The sequence below is a fragment of the Brugia malayi genome (genome assembly GCF_000002995.4).
Source record: "Brugia malayi strain FR3 genome assembly, contig: Bm_v4_ChrX_scaffold_001, whole genome shotgun sequence".
In the NCBI taxonomy this organism is placed as follows: Eukaryota; Metazoa; Nematoda; class Chromadorea; order Rhabditida; family Onchocercidae; genus Brugia; species Brugia malayi.
Genome location: NW_025062479.1, coordinates 3,670,128 through 3,683,598, shown reverse-complemented (window position 1 = coordinate 3,683,598; position 13,471 = coordinate 3,670,128). Strand labels below are relative to the sequence as shown.

The 13,471-nt window shown below is 31.5% G+C and overlaps 3 protein-coding genes across 5 annotated transcripts; all 3 read right to left on the bottom strand.

Moving 5' to 3' along the window:
* Window positions 1–1,025: 1,025 nt before the first annotated feature.
* Window positions 1,026–2,214, bottom strand: Bma-gpa-6 (Uncharacterized protein; the record flags this gene model as incomplete). The annotated part of the gene is made up of 5 exons (XM_043073510.1): window positions 1,026–1,191; window positions 1,359–1,487; window positions 1,601–1,776; window positions 1,910–2,048; window positions 2,210–2,214. 5 exons carry the CDS (start codon window positions 2,212–2,214, stop codon window positions 1,026–1,028), a joined length of 615 nt encoding a protein of 204 aa, XP_042929444.1.
* A 1,727-nt stretch (window positions 2,215–3,941) lies between these two features.
* Bm2151 (Uncharacterized protein) lies at window positions 3,942–5,505 on the bottom strand (the record flags this gene model as incomplete). Its single annotated transcript, XM_001899515.2, has 4 exons — window positions 3,942–4,145; window positions 4,437–4,681; window positions 5,027–5,185; window positions 5,442–5,505. 4 exons carry the CDS (start codon window positions 5,503–5,505, stop codon window positions 3,942–3,944), a joined length of 672 nt encoding a protein of 223 aa, XP_001899550.1.
* Window positions 5,506–8,318: 2,813 nt separating this feature from the next.
* Bma-inx-1 (Uncharacterized protein) lies at window positions 8,319–12,203 on the bottom strand (the record flags this gene model as incomplete). 3 transcript variants are annotated; one of them, XM_001899516.1, is made up of 9 exons in its annotated part: window positions 8,319–8,400; window positions 8,780–8,878; window positions 9,021–9,208; window positions 9,504–9,671; window positions 9,833–10,069; window positions 10,204–10,328; window positions 10,840–10,949; window positions 11,056–11,191; window positions 12,062–12,203. In XM_001899516.1, 9 exons carry the CDS (start codon window positions 12,201–12,203, stop codon window positions 8,319–8,321), a joined length of 1,287 nt encoding a protein of 428 aa, XP_001899551.1. The 3 variants fall into 3 exon arrangements, with proteins under 3 accessions (XP_001899551.1, XP_042929443.1, XP_042929442.1); XM_043073508.1 differs by lacking the exon at window positions 8,319–8,400 and adding an exon at window positions 8,468–8,492; XM_043073509.1 differs by lacking the exons at window positions 11,056–11,191; window positions 12,062–12,203 and having other exon boundaries at window positions 10,840–10,891.
* Window positions 12,204–13,471: the final 1,268 nt, after the last annotated feature.

The window sequence follows — 13,471 nt, the reverse complement described above, 5'->3', positions numbered from 1 at the left end:
GGTTGCTGTTGTTACAAACGCGAAGTATTTTTGTTTGTTTGATATACATCTCTGGAACTGGTTTTCCAAATATTTCGTACAGTCTTCTACTGAGTTATCACCTACAAAAGCATTATTTAAATTTAAATAAACAATATGGGCATAGGTTGTTCACGATTACTTGACCGCTTTACCCTTTCTTACTTTCTTTCATCATACCAATAAAATTTAACTGGTAGTTGTATTACCGTAATATCTTTTCTCGAACGATTACGATAATGCTTTTTAAGATTTAACAGTTTAGTACGTTAGAAACTTGCTAATTAGTTAGGGGAAAAAAATTTATGAAAGCACTTGAAGAACTCAGGAATTGCAATTTTTATTTCCGTCCCTTAAATTAATTCATCGCAGTTCGTGTCTGCTAACATCATTAGACTTTATAGAAGAGTTTGATTCCCTGGAGCTTATATATATATTCTGGTCATTTTCCCACAAACAAAAAAGAAAAATAACCCACCACCGTATTCTGGCCAGCATTTTTTCAACGAAGAGTATCTGATCTTTTCCTGGAAGATATCATACTTGTTCAAAAACAAAACAATGGACGAATTCTTGAAATGGTCGCTTTGCGCAATCGTTTTAAAGATTCGATAACTTTGTATCATGCGATTCTATATTTAAAAAATAAAATTAGCCTTTTACTTTAATTAGAAATAGGCTAAGCATACTTCAGTATACATATTCACGTTTTAGCTCAACATGAGCAATGGATAAGATCAATTATAACTAATCTAGTTAAAACTTCTATCTGAAATGATTTATGCGGTAAGTCTGGGGATTTTTCACCAATTTTCAATCCATAAAATGTACAATCTTCAAATAATTTGATATCGTTATGCAAAAGGGACAATTAAACGCTATCAGTGTCAATCATATTTTCAGGAAACAGTAGGCAAATCAAATAAGCACTAATAATGATGAATTTAAGGAAATAATCTGATGATTGCAATCTCAGTTCTTTTAAGCTTTTTCTATCAGATGATTTACTACGTGAAGCTGATAAATAAGCGTCCGTTGCTTGCCTGACTTTCATCTTCAGGGTCAGCTTGGTCAAATTCACTCATTGCCACAACAAATAGTACCATATTCACGTCATCGAAGCAGTGAATCCATTTGCGTCTTTCCGAACGCTGTCCACCAACATCAATCATTCTAAAAAAATGCATATGTGAAATAGTTAGTAAATAATGGCATATAGTAAATAAAATAAATTTGTATTAAGTAGAAGGATGAGATCATCATCAATAGAGATGATTAAATGTAAGAGGTGTAAAAAAATTCTTCTATTTTAAGGGAGAGTAGATGAACAAGATCCATACTTGAAATCGACTTTCTTATATATAAAATTGATTTCATGTATACCCATTGTTTTGAAACGACATTGTAAGATATCCTGTGTTGTTGGAGAATAATCAGGTGATGTAATTCTTCCAAGACTATTCAGGAAGCTACAATATTATTACTCACTCGTCTGCAATGCTGAGAAATTTTGAAGAGAATAAGCCATTATAGTATAAATTTTTGCATATTGTGCAATAGTTGGAGAAAAATTGCGACAAACAATTTGGCATTATCGAGTAATTGATAATTGAAACGTCTTTCGTAAACAAGTTGTATGCTATTGCTCTGCCAAATTTGTTGAATGATTTTAGCCATTTCATTCGATATTACAATTTGAGCATCTCCCAAATCCGAATCGACATCTTCATAAAATTTCATAAATATGTTTACTTTCTCCTGAAATTGTTAGGTTCCATTATATATTCATCGTGAGTTAAAAAACAGATAGGACTATATTTACTTCACTAAGTCCACAAATCTGAACTCTCTTCATCCAAATGACATTCGTGAAGGTAACAATGTATAAGACCTGTATGACATGTTCATGCACGATCCGATATGTTTCACATGCTCGAAGCATTTTTGCCACTGAATCAACGACATTCCGTAAAATTGACTGCCGATAACGACTTTTGTCCTCCTCGGTGAAACCATTAAGATGCAGTATCCTGTACTAGCTCTAATTATCATGAAAATCTTCTTTATTATTCACTTTGTTTATTTTAAGTGTATGCCTTTTTGAAAATAAGAATTTCCACATAATTGATGCATTCGTTTTCTTTAGGAAACAAAAATTTCGGTGAAATATAAAATGAAGCAAGTAATGAACCTCATTTGCTTAAATATCGTCGTTTTGCCGCATTCTGAGCCGCCTGAATTTTAATCATTACTGACCAATCAAAGTTAGTTTAATTGCTGGAATTTAAGTCCATTTAAACAGAAAAAAGCGAAAGAACGTCATTTTTCATTTTCCACTTTTGTTGTTGCAATGTATTTCGAGAAGCCATTTTTTTTATTGTTTTGAATCAATGAGCAACTTAACTCGAATAGTGCTTTAAACTGCTTCTGTTTGAGATTAAATTACGACTGTAAAAGAATTCGACATGAAGACAAGATCCCTAGAGAAGAAAAATTGATGCAAAAATGACTGTTGTCCTCTTGTTTCAAAACTTCCCTAGTAATAAGATTTTAAATATATTTGTGTTTTCCAGTTTTTCCTTTTGCAGTTGTTTGTCAATTTGTTTCGAAGTGGCTTTTTCTGATACTGTCTTTGTTACTGCAGCTGTTGAAAGTACTCTTCCTGTAGCGGAAGCGGTTATTTGATGATGATTGCTTACTATATTGCCCATCTTGGCTGCTGCTGTAAATGAAATTTATCAGCTATAATTAGCGATAGACAATTATTCGATTTAATTTATCTTTTAATAAACTCAACAGCATCATGCAAAAAGCGCAGTAAATGAAGGAGGGGCAAGGATCAAAAAGGGAAAGTGCTTTGCAAATTTAATAAGAGTGCTATTTAATCAAAAAAAAAAAAAAAAAAAAAAAAGATCAAGTTATGAATACCTTTTTAGATTACCATCCAGTTGATTCAGAATTCAAAAATTCAAAGTAATTTTTAAATTTCATGCAATTGTTAGTACGCTGAAAACAATTTTCATAATGAAGCAAAAAATTATAGCTAATTAGTTAATTTGCTTTATATATCAGAAAAATGCACTTGCTAGATTAATTCTCCGAATAAAAAGTTTATAGTTTAGTTATAAATCTCTGTAATATCCAACTTTAATATGAAGTCCTAAAACATGAATGATTAATTTAGGAAAAATTTTTGAAGAAATTTAAAATAAAGCCAGATGCTATCATTGAAAAATAAACAGCAACTAGAAAATGCCAAACCCACTTCTATTATGCAGAAATGTATCAAATATGTAGAAATATAATGAAATAGATATGCAATTACACCTCGCTTCAGTTGCTAAGGAAGGCGCTGAGAAAATAAATCAGGTGAATAACGATTTATAACACCTTATAGAGAAATATTGTTGACTAATAAAACATACGACGCTCACTAATTAAAATTATAATCAATGAAACTTTTCCTTTATAAATAATTAAAACGTGAAAGAAGTAGCACGTGCCATATTGTGTTGATTTCTAGCATGTAGATGATTTTTAGAAAATTAAGACATTATTTTCATATATGGTAATATTCATGCATTCAATGCAATCCTTCTTTGTATTCAGATCTTTTTCGATTTTGATCATTTTTAAATAAACAACTCTTTGTTTCATTTTTCCCTGTAGCATTTCATTTGTATTTCATTTCTACTAGTACTAGTAATATCTACGGTGATGCCTTGTGAAGGAGAAATATGGTACTACTTATTCCTGGAAAATGTTGAAGAATGGATAGACTGATTATCTGCTTGGATCAGTGAAGCATGAAGATTAAAGAAATTCTAAGAATCTGTTAATGAAAGACTGAAGACTGCAGACTTTATTGTGAAATAAAAATGGCAAGAAGTTTACAACTTGTAATAAGTGACAAGATAATAACGTTAAATTTCACGTTCCAGTTCATCGATATATGGCTTTACAGCAGTTCCTTGAACCCAATTTTCGGGATGAAAGCGGTAACGTGGACGACCTTTCTTATCAACCAAGAATTTTTCAAAATTCCAAATAACATCATTTGTACCTATGGGATCGTATATTAACTGATGACGCTTTCCAATTACTGGCACTGTCGGCGGGCAACGTTCCTATAAAAGAGTTCTTTTCAATGATAATCAGTAGGCTCATGAAACCTTCAGCTTTTAGCAGACGATTCTTCTTATTGTAAAAAATACATTTGTTTTGATATATCTGGAAAAAAATTTTTTTAAGCATTAAAACAGATTAAAGTATAAGCGGAATTAATTTCTAAAATCTTAAAAAGGAAATCCAATGCGAAAAAGGTATGAAAAGTAAAACTAACGCACTGCTTTTTTGGCAATAAAATGAATAGAAAATATTAAATAAAGAAGTTCTCCAGAAAAATCATACAACAAGACCTTCAAAAATTTGTAAAGCGGATGATCATTTTCACCATTAACTTCAAGTTTGCCAAAAATGTGCATGTTTTTGTGTGGTTCCCAGCCATGTCCTGGTCTTACATATTTCAAACCACTCAACAACTCGTGATTTTCTGCTGGTTCTTGCAAGTAAAACTGATTGCATGGAAATCCTAGGATATTGAGCGTTCCATTAGAATTACTTTCAAGTATTGGATTGAAATCTCTGTATTGCATTGTGTATGCTGAAAATTTGTCATTCATTGGATGTAGAAATCAATAAGTTGAAAGGAACCATATGTGTCTTTTAGGGTTAAAATATTTTAAACTTAAATATGGAAAGGAAGAAGTCAAGGCAGGCAAAATAAAAGTTTTGGACATATGTTACAATTAGTCAGCCTTGCCTTCTCTCTTATCCCTTTGAAAAAATAATCATTTTGTCACAACTTCAATGACATATTTAATCTTGTTAACTTTCGATAAGAACAACAGCAAAAATGCTTTCTGGAAAAAAAAAAAAACTGAACATTGCTACAAATAAAAATGACTTATTTGAAGCACAATTAATATTTTATAAGAGAAGCGCTTACCGCAGTAAGTAGCGACATTAACGATTAAAAGAACTTTGTTGCGATATTCTGCCAAACTTTTTTGTGCACCGTTTAGCATTTGAACTTGAAAATCATACACTGTTTGATTCGTTATTTCACATTGCTTCGGTTTTAAGAACTGTTTGCCAATTTTTGGGCCTGCAGAAATGAAGTTGAAATCTTTTTTTCTTCTCATACTCCCTGAATAAAATATCAAGTAATTTTTGCTTGACAGATCAAAAATAAAATCACCGGCTTTTTGGAAATGATTTTTTAATAAAAATAGGTTTTTATTTAATTTGAAGACTTTTCATAATTGACTAAGTTATTATACCTTTCCGTACCTAAGCATAATCCATTTTGTACAAAGTAATTCTTTCAAGTTTTGTGTATTTCATTTACCAAAATTTCTTACCTAGTTGTGCAACAATAAGTTGCAATAACACCATGTGTGATAAAATCAAAAGTTGTGCAGACATTTTGATAAAATTTTTTTGATAGTAGAACTGAAAATGTTATAATGTAACACTTATTATACATTATTCTTGCTTGACAGTTTAGGTCATCAACTTCAAATTAAACAACGAAACATTAAATTTGACAACAAATTTTCTATTCAATTAAAAGTAGAAAGTATTTAATAAAAATGTTGAACAAAATGAGGAAACATTCGGAAAAAAATAGTGGAGAAATATTTGTGAGATTGTATGTAACAAAATTAGGCTTTTAAAAATGTATTATTCCAGGTTCTTGATTATAAGAATTATTTCAGCTTTGTTGTTGACATCGATTACTTCTGCTGCTGATATCGACTGCCGATATACTTGTACAATTTTTATATGAAATGAAAAAGTACAGAAAAATTTTTTATTATTTGTGAGAATGGTTAAAAACTTGCTCAGGTTGGTTTTATTTCATTTCTTGTTTGTGCCAATTGTATTTATGAGGTTGAAAAAAAAGACTAAAAATCATTATTGAAAACGTGATTGAAAATTCAAAATAAATCGCATGATTTTAAGTCACTTCTTGTTTTCAGCTGCTATGCAATATAAATTTCAATCCATTCATAATGTTTCTTTTATCTGCTTCATTTATAATTTATTAAAACAAAAGTGCCGTTCAGCAATTTAAAATTTAAAGGGCAACATATCGGAGAGGAGCATCATCACTTATCTAAAACTGTAGGAGTAAATAATAAAAACAAAAAAGACTGCTGTGCAATTAGACGAGATATTTCATGAACACAGAGTTTTGAAGCATATTTCATTTATCATTAGGGAAACAGCACGTGACAACAGATGCACTGACAATGAATTTAAATCACATTTTCAGAATAAAGACAGTAAGTCGAAACTAAATATGAAAATAATCAAAAATCGGAAGAATTATGGGAAAATCGAGGGATGCAACTGACCCAGATGAACAAAAATATACTCACCTATAGCGAGTAATCAGTATTCCTAATGGCCATTAATTAATTAATATAAAATAAAGTCTTGTCTCGAAACAGAAATTTTGATTTCAATATTTCTAGTTGTTTTACTCAGAATTTTTGGTAGATCCAGTAGTTTCGTAAAATATAAATCTGGATGGCATGGTGGTCCTCACTAATACAAGAGTTACCAACTTCTACCCAGGTCTCTTTTAGAGTCCAGATCTTTTTTAAAAACCAGATTAATTCACACTCTCGGAGCTTCGGTGCAGTTTTAAAAATGAGAAAGTAGGATTCGGTGTGATGCTATTAAAGAGTACAAATCACCACATTTTATTTATCATCACAGTTATTACAATCATAATTGAGATTAAATAGTGAAAATAAATCTTGAAATTATGTGAAGGAAAGAGAAAAATAAAAGACCCGTAATATAATTCATCATATTAAAATTGTTGTCAGTTTACACTTGCATATCTGCTTTTCATTGCTGAAAGTTGGTTTTAGTAACAGATGCTGATTCACTAGAACTTGTTACTATCAAATTTATTGTGTTTGGCAAAAAGATTATGCAGTATGCTATCCACCTTATTGAAGAATAAGGTGGTATTGAATTATGTAGATTAGAAGAAACCTCAAAAGTTTTCTCAGAAATTGGTAGAAGCTTATATTTCATGAATGAGCTGAATAAGATGACTTGAACTAACTATAGACTCCAATGTTCACTTGAATATTTTCTGCGGAAATATATTTCCGTATCTATTATTTATGAAAACAATAATTGTATGTGGTAATACTGATAAACTAAGATCTTCATATGCGCAGTGCAGGAAAGCAGATTAATTGGTAACAGACTGCTGGTTAAAGTGAAATAACAATTTATGACATCGAAAACTTCTAATTGATGAGGAAGCAAATGCAGCAATTGTTGAACAATTAACTGGGTAAATGGCAGTATAAAGATAGGGAATATGGTACACCTCAATCTTATTCAATTTCCTCAAACGGGAACATCTCATTAGTGAACAGAACATATTTACAAAAGAGGAATTTGGAGACTGAATGGATTGAAAAATCTGAGAAATACTTAAGTATAACCACTTCTCAGACCACATATTTTTTTTTAATGTTTCAAAAAAAAATTTTAAACGCATTCGACTGGTTCTTCATCAAAAGACATTTTATAACGAATGTCATCTCACTGATAAGATCATTTTTACAATTTCAAAAGAAGGCTGTATAAAAAAATTCTGCCTTTACATGCTCGGGCAAAAAACATCAGATAGCATTAGCAACTAAAACTGGCTTTTCAATTCTCCCCATGAACATAAGGCATACAATTCGCACCAGCAATTGCAATAAACCTTGTCGATATAATAATATAACGCTTATTATCACCTTACCTCATTTTTTTTCTTCAAAAATGATCTTAAATACAAGTGTTAAAAATACAGCTGTAGAAACAAGGAAATGTGCACTTCATTTCTCGAAATTTAAAACATCTTCTGCGATATCATTTGGGACATGACAAAAAATGACAAAAGAGAGAGAAGAAAAGGGAGGATAATAGTTTAGGTAGTAATAATAGCTCCAGGTAACTGCAGCAATAGTAACAGCAGCAACAGTAATGCTAGCAGTAGCAGTAGTATAATAATAATACTAATAGTAAATTTGGAAGTCAATTATTAGTATGCAGCATTGAATAGAAGTTAACAGTAATAACAATAATTACTGAAGTGTGAAGTATATTATTCAATCGCGTCTTATTTTTTTTTGCGTCTCTTTTCTGCATGTGCTTTTAGAAATGAGATAAACAACAATGTATTGCAATAATAGTAGTAATTTTCTGATGCGTGTCGCTCAAACGAAAGTGAAATAACCATCCGACTTTCGGCGTTTTTTGCTTCGTGTTGGATTTGAACCATCGAAAGGTGGTTTATTCCTTAAGCAATAGCTCCATCGAATAATATTCATTTTCTTATCACACTGACAAAACTTCATGCCAAAATTTAATTACCATCAAGGAAATTAATGCTGAAGAATTTTCGCAAACGAGTTGAAAGTTTAAATTTCAAAACAATACAATTGAACACTGTAAAAATCTTTCTGATACGACAATCACTTATTTAATACAAAGTTATTTTGTTTTGATGTTCAGAATAAGTGAAAAAACTGAAAGTTTATGTTCAAATAACACATACAAAAATCACGCTTGTGAAGAAATGAAGAGAAAAGGAATGATTATTAATACAGCATTAATTTCATGTGAAGTGAGAGTTGTTCTGACAGTAATAAATCATTAAATTTCTACTTTAACTCACCTGGTTTGTCCCAGTAGCCATGTTTTAAAATTTGCATCCAGTTTACTCGGACTTTGTGTGACACCACCTTCAAACATCTCAATAGGACTCTTTCGCACCCTACAGAACAAAATTTTTTTTTTAAATTTAAAACAAATCAGCGAAGTAATTTTTGAGAAATTCATGACACAAGTAAATGCGTTTTTTCAATACCAAAACAGATCTACAAGCCACCATAAGGAAAACAGTATCAAAATATAACCTGTCATTGAAATTATGCCATAAAGCGACGATCAGTTCAGTTGCCATAATATCGCCAGCATGTGCACTTATCATCCTCATGCAAAACACACCGTCATATCCAAGAAATTTATGAACAAATTTTTTGACAGATTGCCGATCAGTTGCCAGATCAGTTGCTTTTAAATATTTCCGGATAAATTTCATGTGCTAAAAAAACTTGGTTTTGTCTCGTTAATTTCCGCTTAAGTTAGAAAAGAACTCCATCCTTCGGCATAATTATTAGTAGTTGTTTTTACTGCCTTCGACTGACAATTTTTCTTAAAATAATTTGCTGAAGCGAAATAACAGGTAATTTAGTATGAGTGAAATTATTTTGCTTAGAATGAAGCTGGCAGGTACAGTGACATTCAAGTCTGTGCTTCTGTTAATTCAGTAACGTTTCAAAGATGTGAAAATGTTGCACATAACACTAAAAAAACTAGAAATAAAAAGCAAAATTTACTTGGCCTGGCAGAAACGACATGAGCATCCAGTGACCCACGGAAAACATACTTACTATTGATACCATAAAGTACCAAAACCATAGAAATAAAAATATTTTCTCATTGAACATATTTATCATTAGCACACATTGTACAGTATGATGATGAACATTACCAAGAACTCGTACCTGAAATTTATCAAACATTTTCATCGTTTAAATGACTACAATGTTAGCAATATATCCTTAAGAGTTAAAGTTTGAGTGGAAGTACATTTTCTTGAACATTACAGAAAATTCGGACTCCTCTAAAAATCACTGTTTGTGGAAATTAGATCAACAGAACATACCTCAAAATCACACATAGTAACGCGGGGAAAATTACCGCTTACTTCCCATTCACGACCGTTGAGCAGATCTTTGAGTATGTGGAAACCATAAAAGATATTGTCGGTACCGAGAAAAGTGTTTAATAAAAATATCTGCCCAACGACATTGATTAAATATAACGTTTTGATAAATACGTACAGGCAAGTCACATATGAACCCCACCTTTTACTGACGCACATTCCGGATACATCGGTTACCTGAAATACTTTAACAGCAAGCGTTCTGTAATTATTCTTTTACTGCTTGGTAAACTCAATTATTAGTCAGAGATTGATTGCATTAACTACATTTTCATTTCAAACTTTTATTTACTGCAATCGTTCATCCATACCTCCCTTTGTATTTCCAAGGCATCTTCCATATGTCCAGCAATAGTTTGCACTGTAGCTGCTCTTGCATCTGCATCCATCATTCTTGCATCGCAAGCCATTTGTGTTAGGCTTTGCACATTAATCCCTGAATTCTGCTATCATTAAATTTCACCAACCCACAAAGATGACAAAGTCTTGAAACAAGTGTTTCATTTGAGTAGGACTTGATAGAGCTGATTGAGATATAATCGATCTCTAGTTATCATCAACAGTAGTGCCCCCTATATTTGAATCAATCAGAACTTCATCAGTGCTTAACTCATCAGGATAAACTACTGCTTCACTCAAAGTATTCAATTAGCATTGTCTCAATATTCGTACAACGATACCTAACAAAAGTATTGGGTGTTAATGGCAGAAAGACTGATAAGAAACAAGGGATACGTTGAAGTGACATTTCCAGATAGTGGAATATGTTCTTTTCAGGAATAGTTTACAAAAGAATAGTTATTTTAGATCTACGACAGGCCATTAGTAGCAATTCCCGAAGAATACCCATTTTCATTTCAGATTAGTAAACATATTAAAGTAATCATTCAACTCTCTCCTAGCGAAATAATCAGAAGAATCGAAATGTTAATAAAATCTGGATTCACCTGAGTGCCAGTGTAATAAACCTCTCCACATTATGCATGGAATGTAGAACATTAACGCCTCAAGAGCGAGTACAAATGGGACCCATTGATAGTAGCTAATTTGACGAGCTCTGAAATTGTTCTCTGGAAATTAGTAAGATCGTATCATCAATGCAAATGAAGCAGAAATTTTGAAATATGCTACTTCATGTTAATCTGAGAAAAAAAAAAAAAAACCTCCTATCACCATACTCTAGCGGAAAAGCACTTGTTAAAGGCAAATAATATGTATTTTCCACCCAACAATAGTTTTCTGTATATTGCTCCCATGCATCCGTAAATTGCGCTGGTACCCAACACTGGATTGGATATCCTAAAATGTGATTTTATAAATTTACATCTAATTGAAATAGCAAAAAGTGAGTGTGAATGTTAAAACCTCTAATCTTTGCCTACATCTCAGTTACACTATTTAATTGATGTTTCAATTTCTGATTTTTAGATTTTGTTAAGACTTTTTTTGCAGGGTTAAACTTTCTGGTGATGCAAGGTAGAAAAGTTTATAGGAAAGGGAGAAAGCAATTCAAAAAAAATGTAAAAGTACAATGTATACTTCACTCGAGTTTCTTCAATTGAAGTGAGATGGATATGCGAGAGAAAAAATCAACTTCTGTAAAGCATAGTTGATTGACGTAATAAGATCTGTGGTGTAAACTTCTAAGCAAAAAATTTCCTTTGCTTTATATCCTTCGCATTTGTCCATCTCTATTTTGCTGACAACTTAGTCTTACAGCTGTCCAGTGGCAAATAAGAATCATTAATCAATTGAGATTTTAGCCTCTAAATTCATTTTGTTCAGCATTTTTAAGCCACAAGTAGCAGTAGTGTCTTATTATCAAAAGCAATATTTAATTAGTAATCAGTAATATTTCATTACAATAACTTCATTGTGATATTTGAAAGTCAACCTTCCCGATAAAGGTTGAAAAATGATAGTTCGAATGAACACTACCTTGATATCTGACTAGGTAAACAATAAATAGGAATATTGTCCTGCACTTTTATGGTGCTATGAAAGAACTGAGAATTTTTTATATTAACAAAGATCCTCCGACAAAAATTGGCAGAGAGTCACATTTTTATTTTTATTGCCTTTTTTAAAACAAACAAACAAACTCCGGATAATGATCAATAAATATTTGATAGAAATTATGTTGCCAAACAAAAGAAAACAGGAACTTACCAACGTATTGTTTTGCAGAAACGATGATTGCGAATGCGAAAATAATGGCAGAGGTATAATGGTAATTGAGCTTATCAACAAAATCATCATCAACTCGCGGATGGAGCCCTTTGAAGATCGCAGCCAAGTAATAGAGCAGCATCCCACTGCCACTACTGGCCAGTTCTTAAATTCATTTCCTATCGAAAAATTTCTCAAACATTAAATAATTAAGGCAATATGCTGTAAATTTATGAACTTTAAAATTTCATTTCTCTGTTAATACATTAAATCAGTGTCACTGCATATGATAGCTATTTAAAAAACAATGACATCATCAACCAGTTAGCAACTATATTTCAGTGTTACTGAAAAATGCTTATTAACTTTGCTATTTGTTGCTTATCATAAAAGTATTATTCTTAAGTGAAAGTGAATTCGAAAATGATGACCTCCACTTAAATTATGTAATATTGATGCTGGTTAACATGAAATAACAGCAGCAGCAGCAGCAGCAACAGCAGATGTTTCCGCTCGGATCCAGGGCAGCCCCCATTTAAGGGTTATTTTGGTTTATCAGAGTGATGAACAACCACGTACGCCTCGACCGTACGTCTTCTATAAGCATTTCGAAATTCATAACAATTTGAACATAAACATCAGTACGTTTGTGAAACATTTCAAGGAAACACAAAGAAATTAAGATCACAATCTTTGCTAAGAGATTTGGGCAACTCCGATATTAAACTTTTGCTGTTCTTAGCAGAATAAATCAAAAAAATGACAATTTATTAGGTTAATGAATTGGTGACCTTTGAATAATAGTGTACAATTGCGCCTCATGAGTACAAGTGCGTTCTGGTCTTTTCACGGTTTTATTTAGAATTCTTTGCAAAAAAAAGAAAAAAAAAGAAAAATTTCTATTAGTTGATAAGTTGAAGAAAAAGAAGAAACCAAATTTGAACTTAATACATTTTCTATACAACATAGCCATTTTGAAAAAAAAAAAATTGAATGCTCAGAGAAATTGTGAAATAATAAGAATGTTTCAACATAATCAGTGGGATATACAAACTCTTGTGTGCGTTAAAGAACACATCACTGACACCACTGTTGCTAAATAGTTGAAGAATGTGTAGAATATGATGTAAAAGTGGAAGATTTTAACATACTACAATTTTAGCATAAATAGTAAAAACTGAACAGATGGCAAATATTAATCTTTGCTATTTATGAAGCAATAAAATCAACTTTTGTTCAATTATCTTTTTGTTTCCAATAAAATCCTCATGAAAAATGAAAATTAAATTTACAAAAAAAAAAAGTTAAAGTCAAAAAAGAAAAGAAAAACTATAAGAACTGTGAAACAAAAAGTATCAATCGATGGCTAAAGGTGCCTCTTTCTTCTGTTTTACTGGAAAAAGTAAAAAA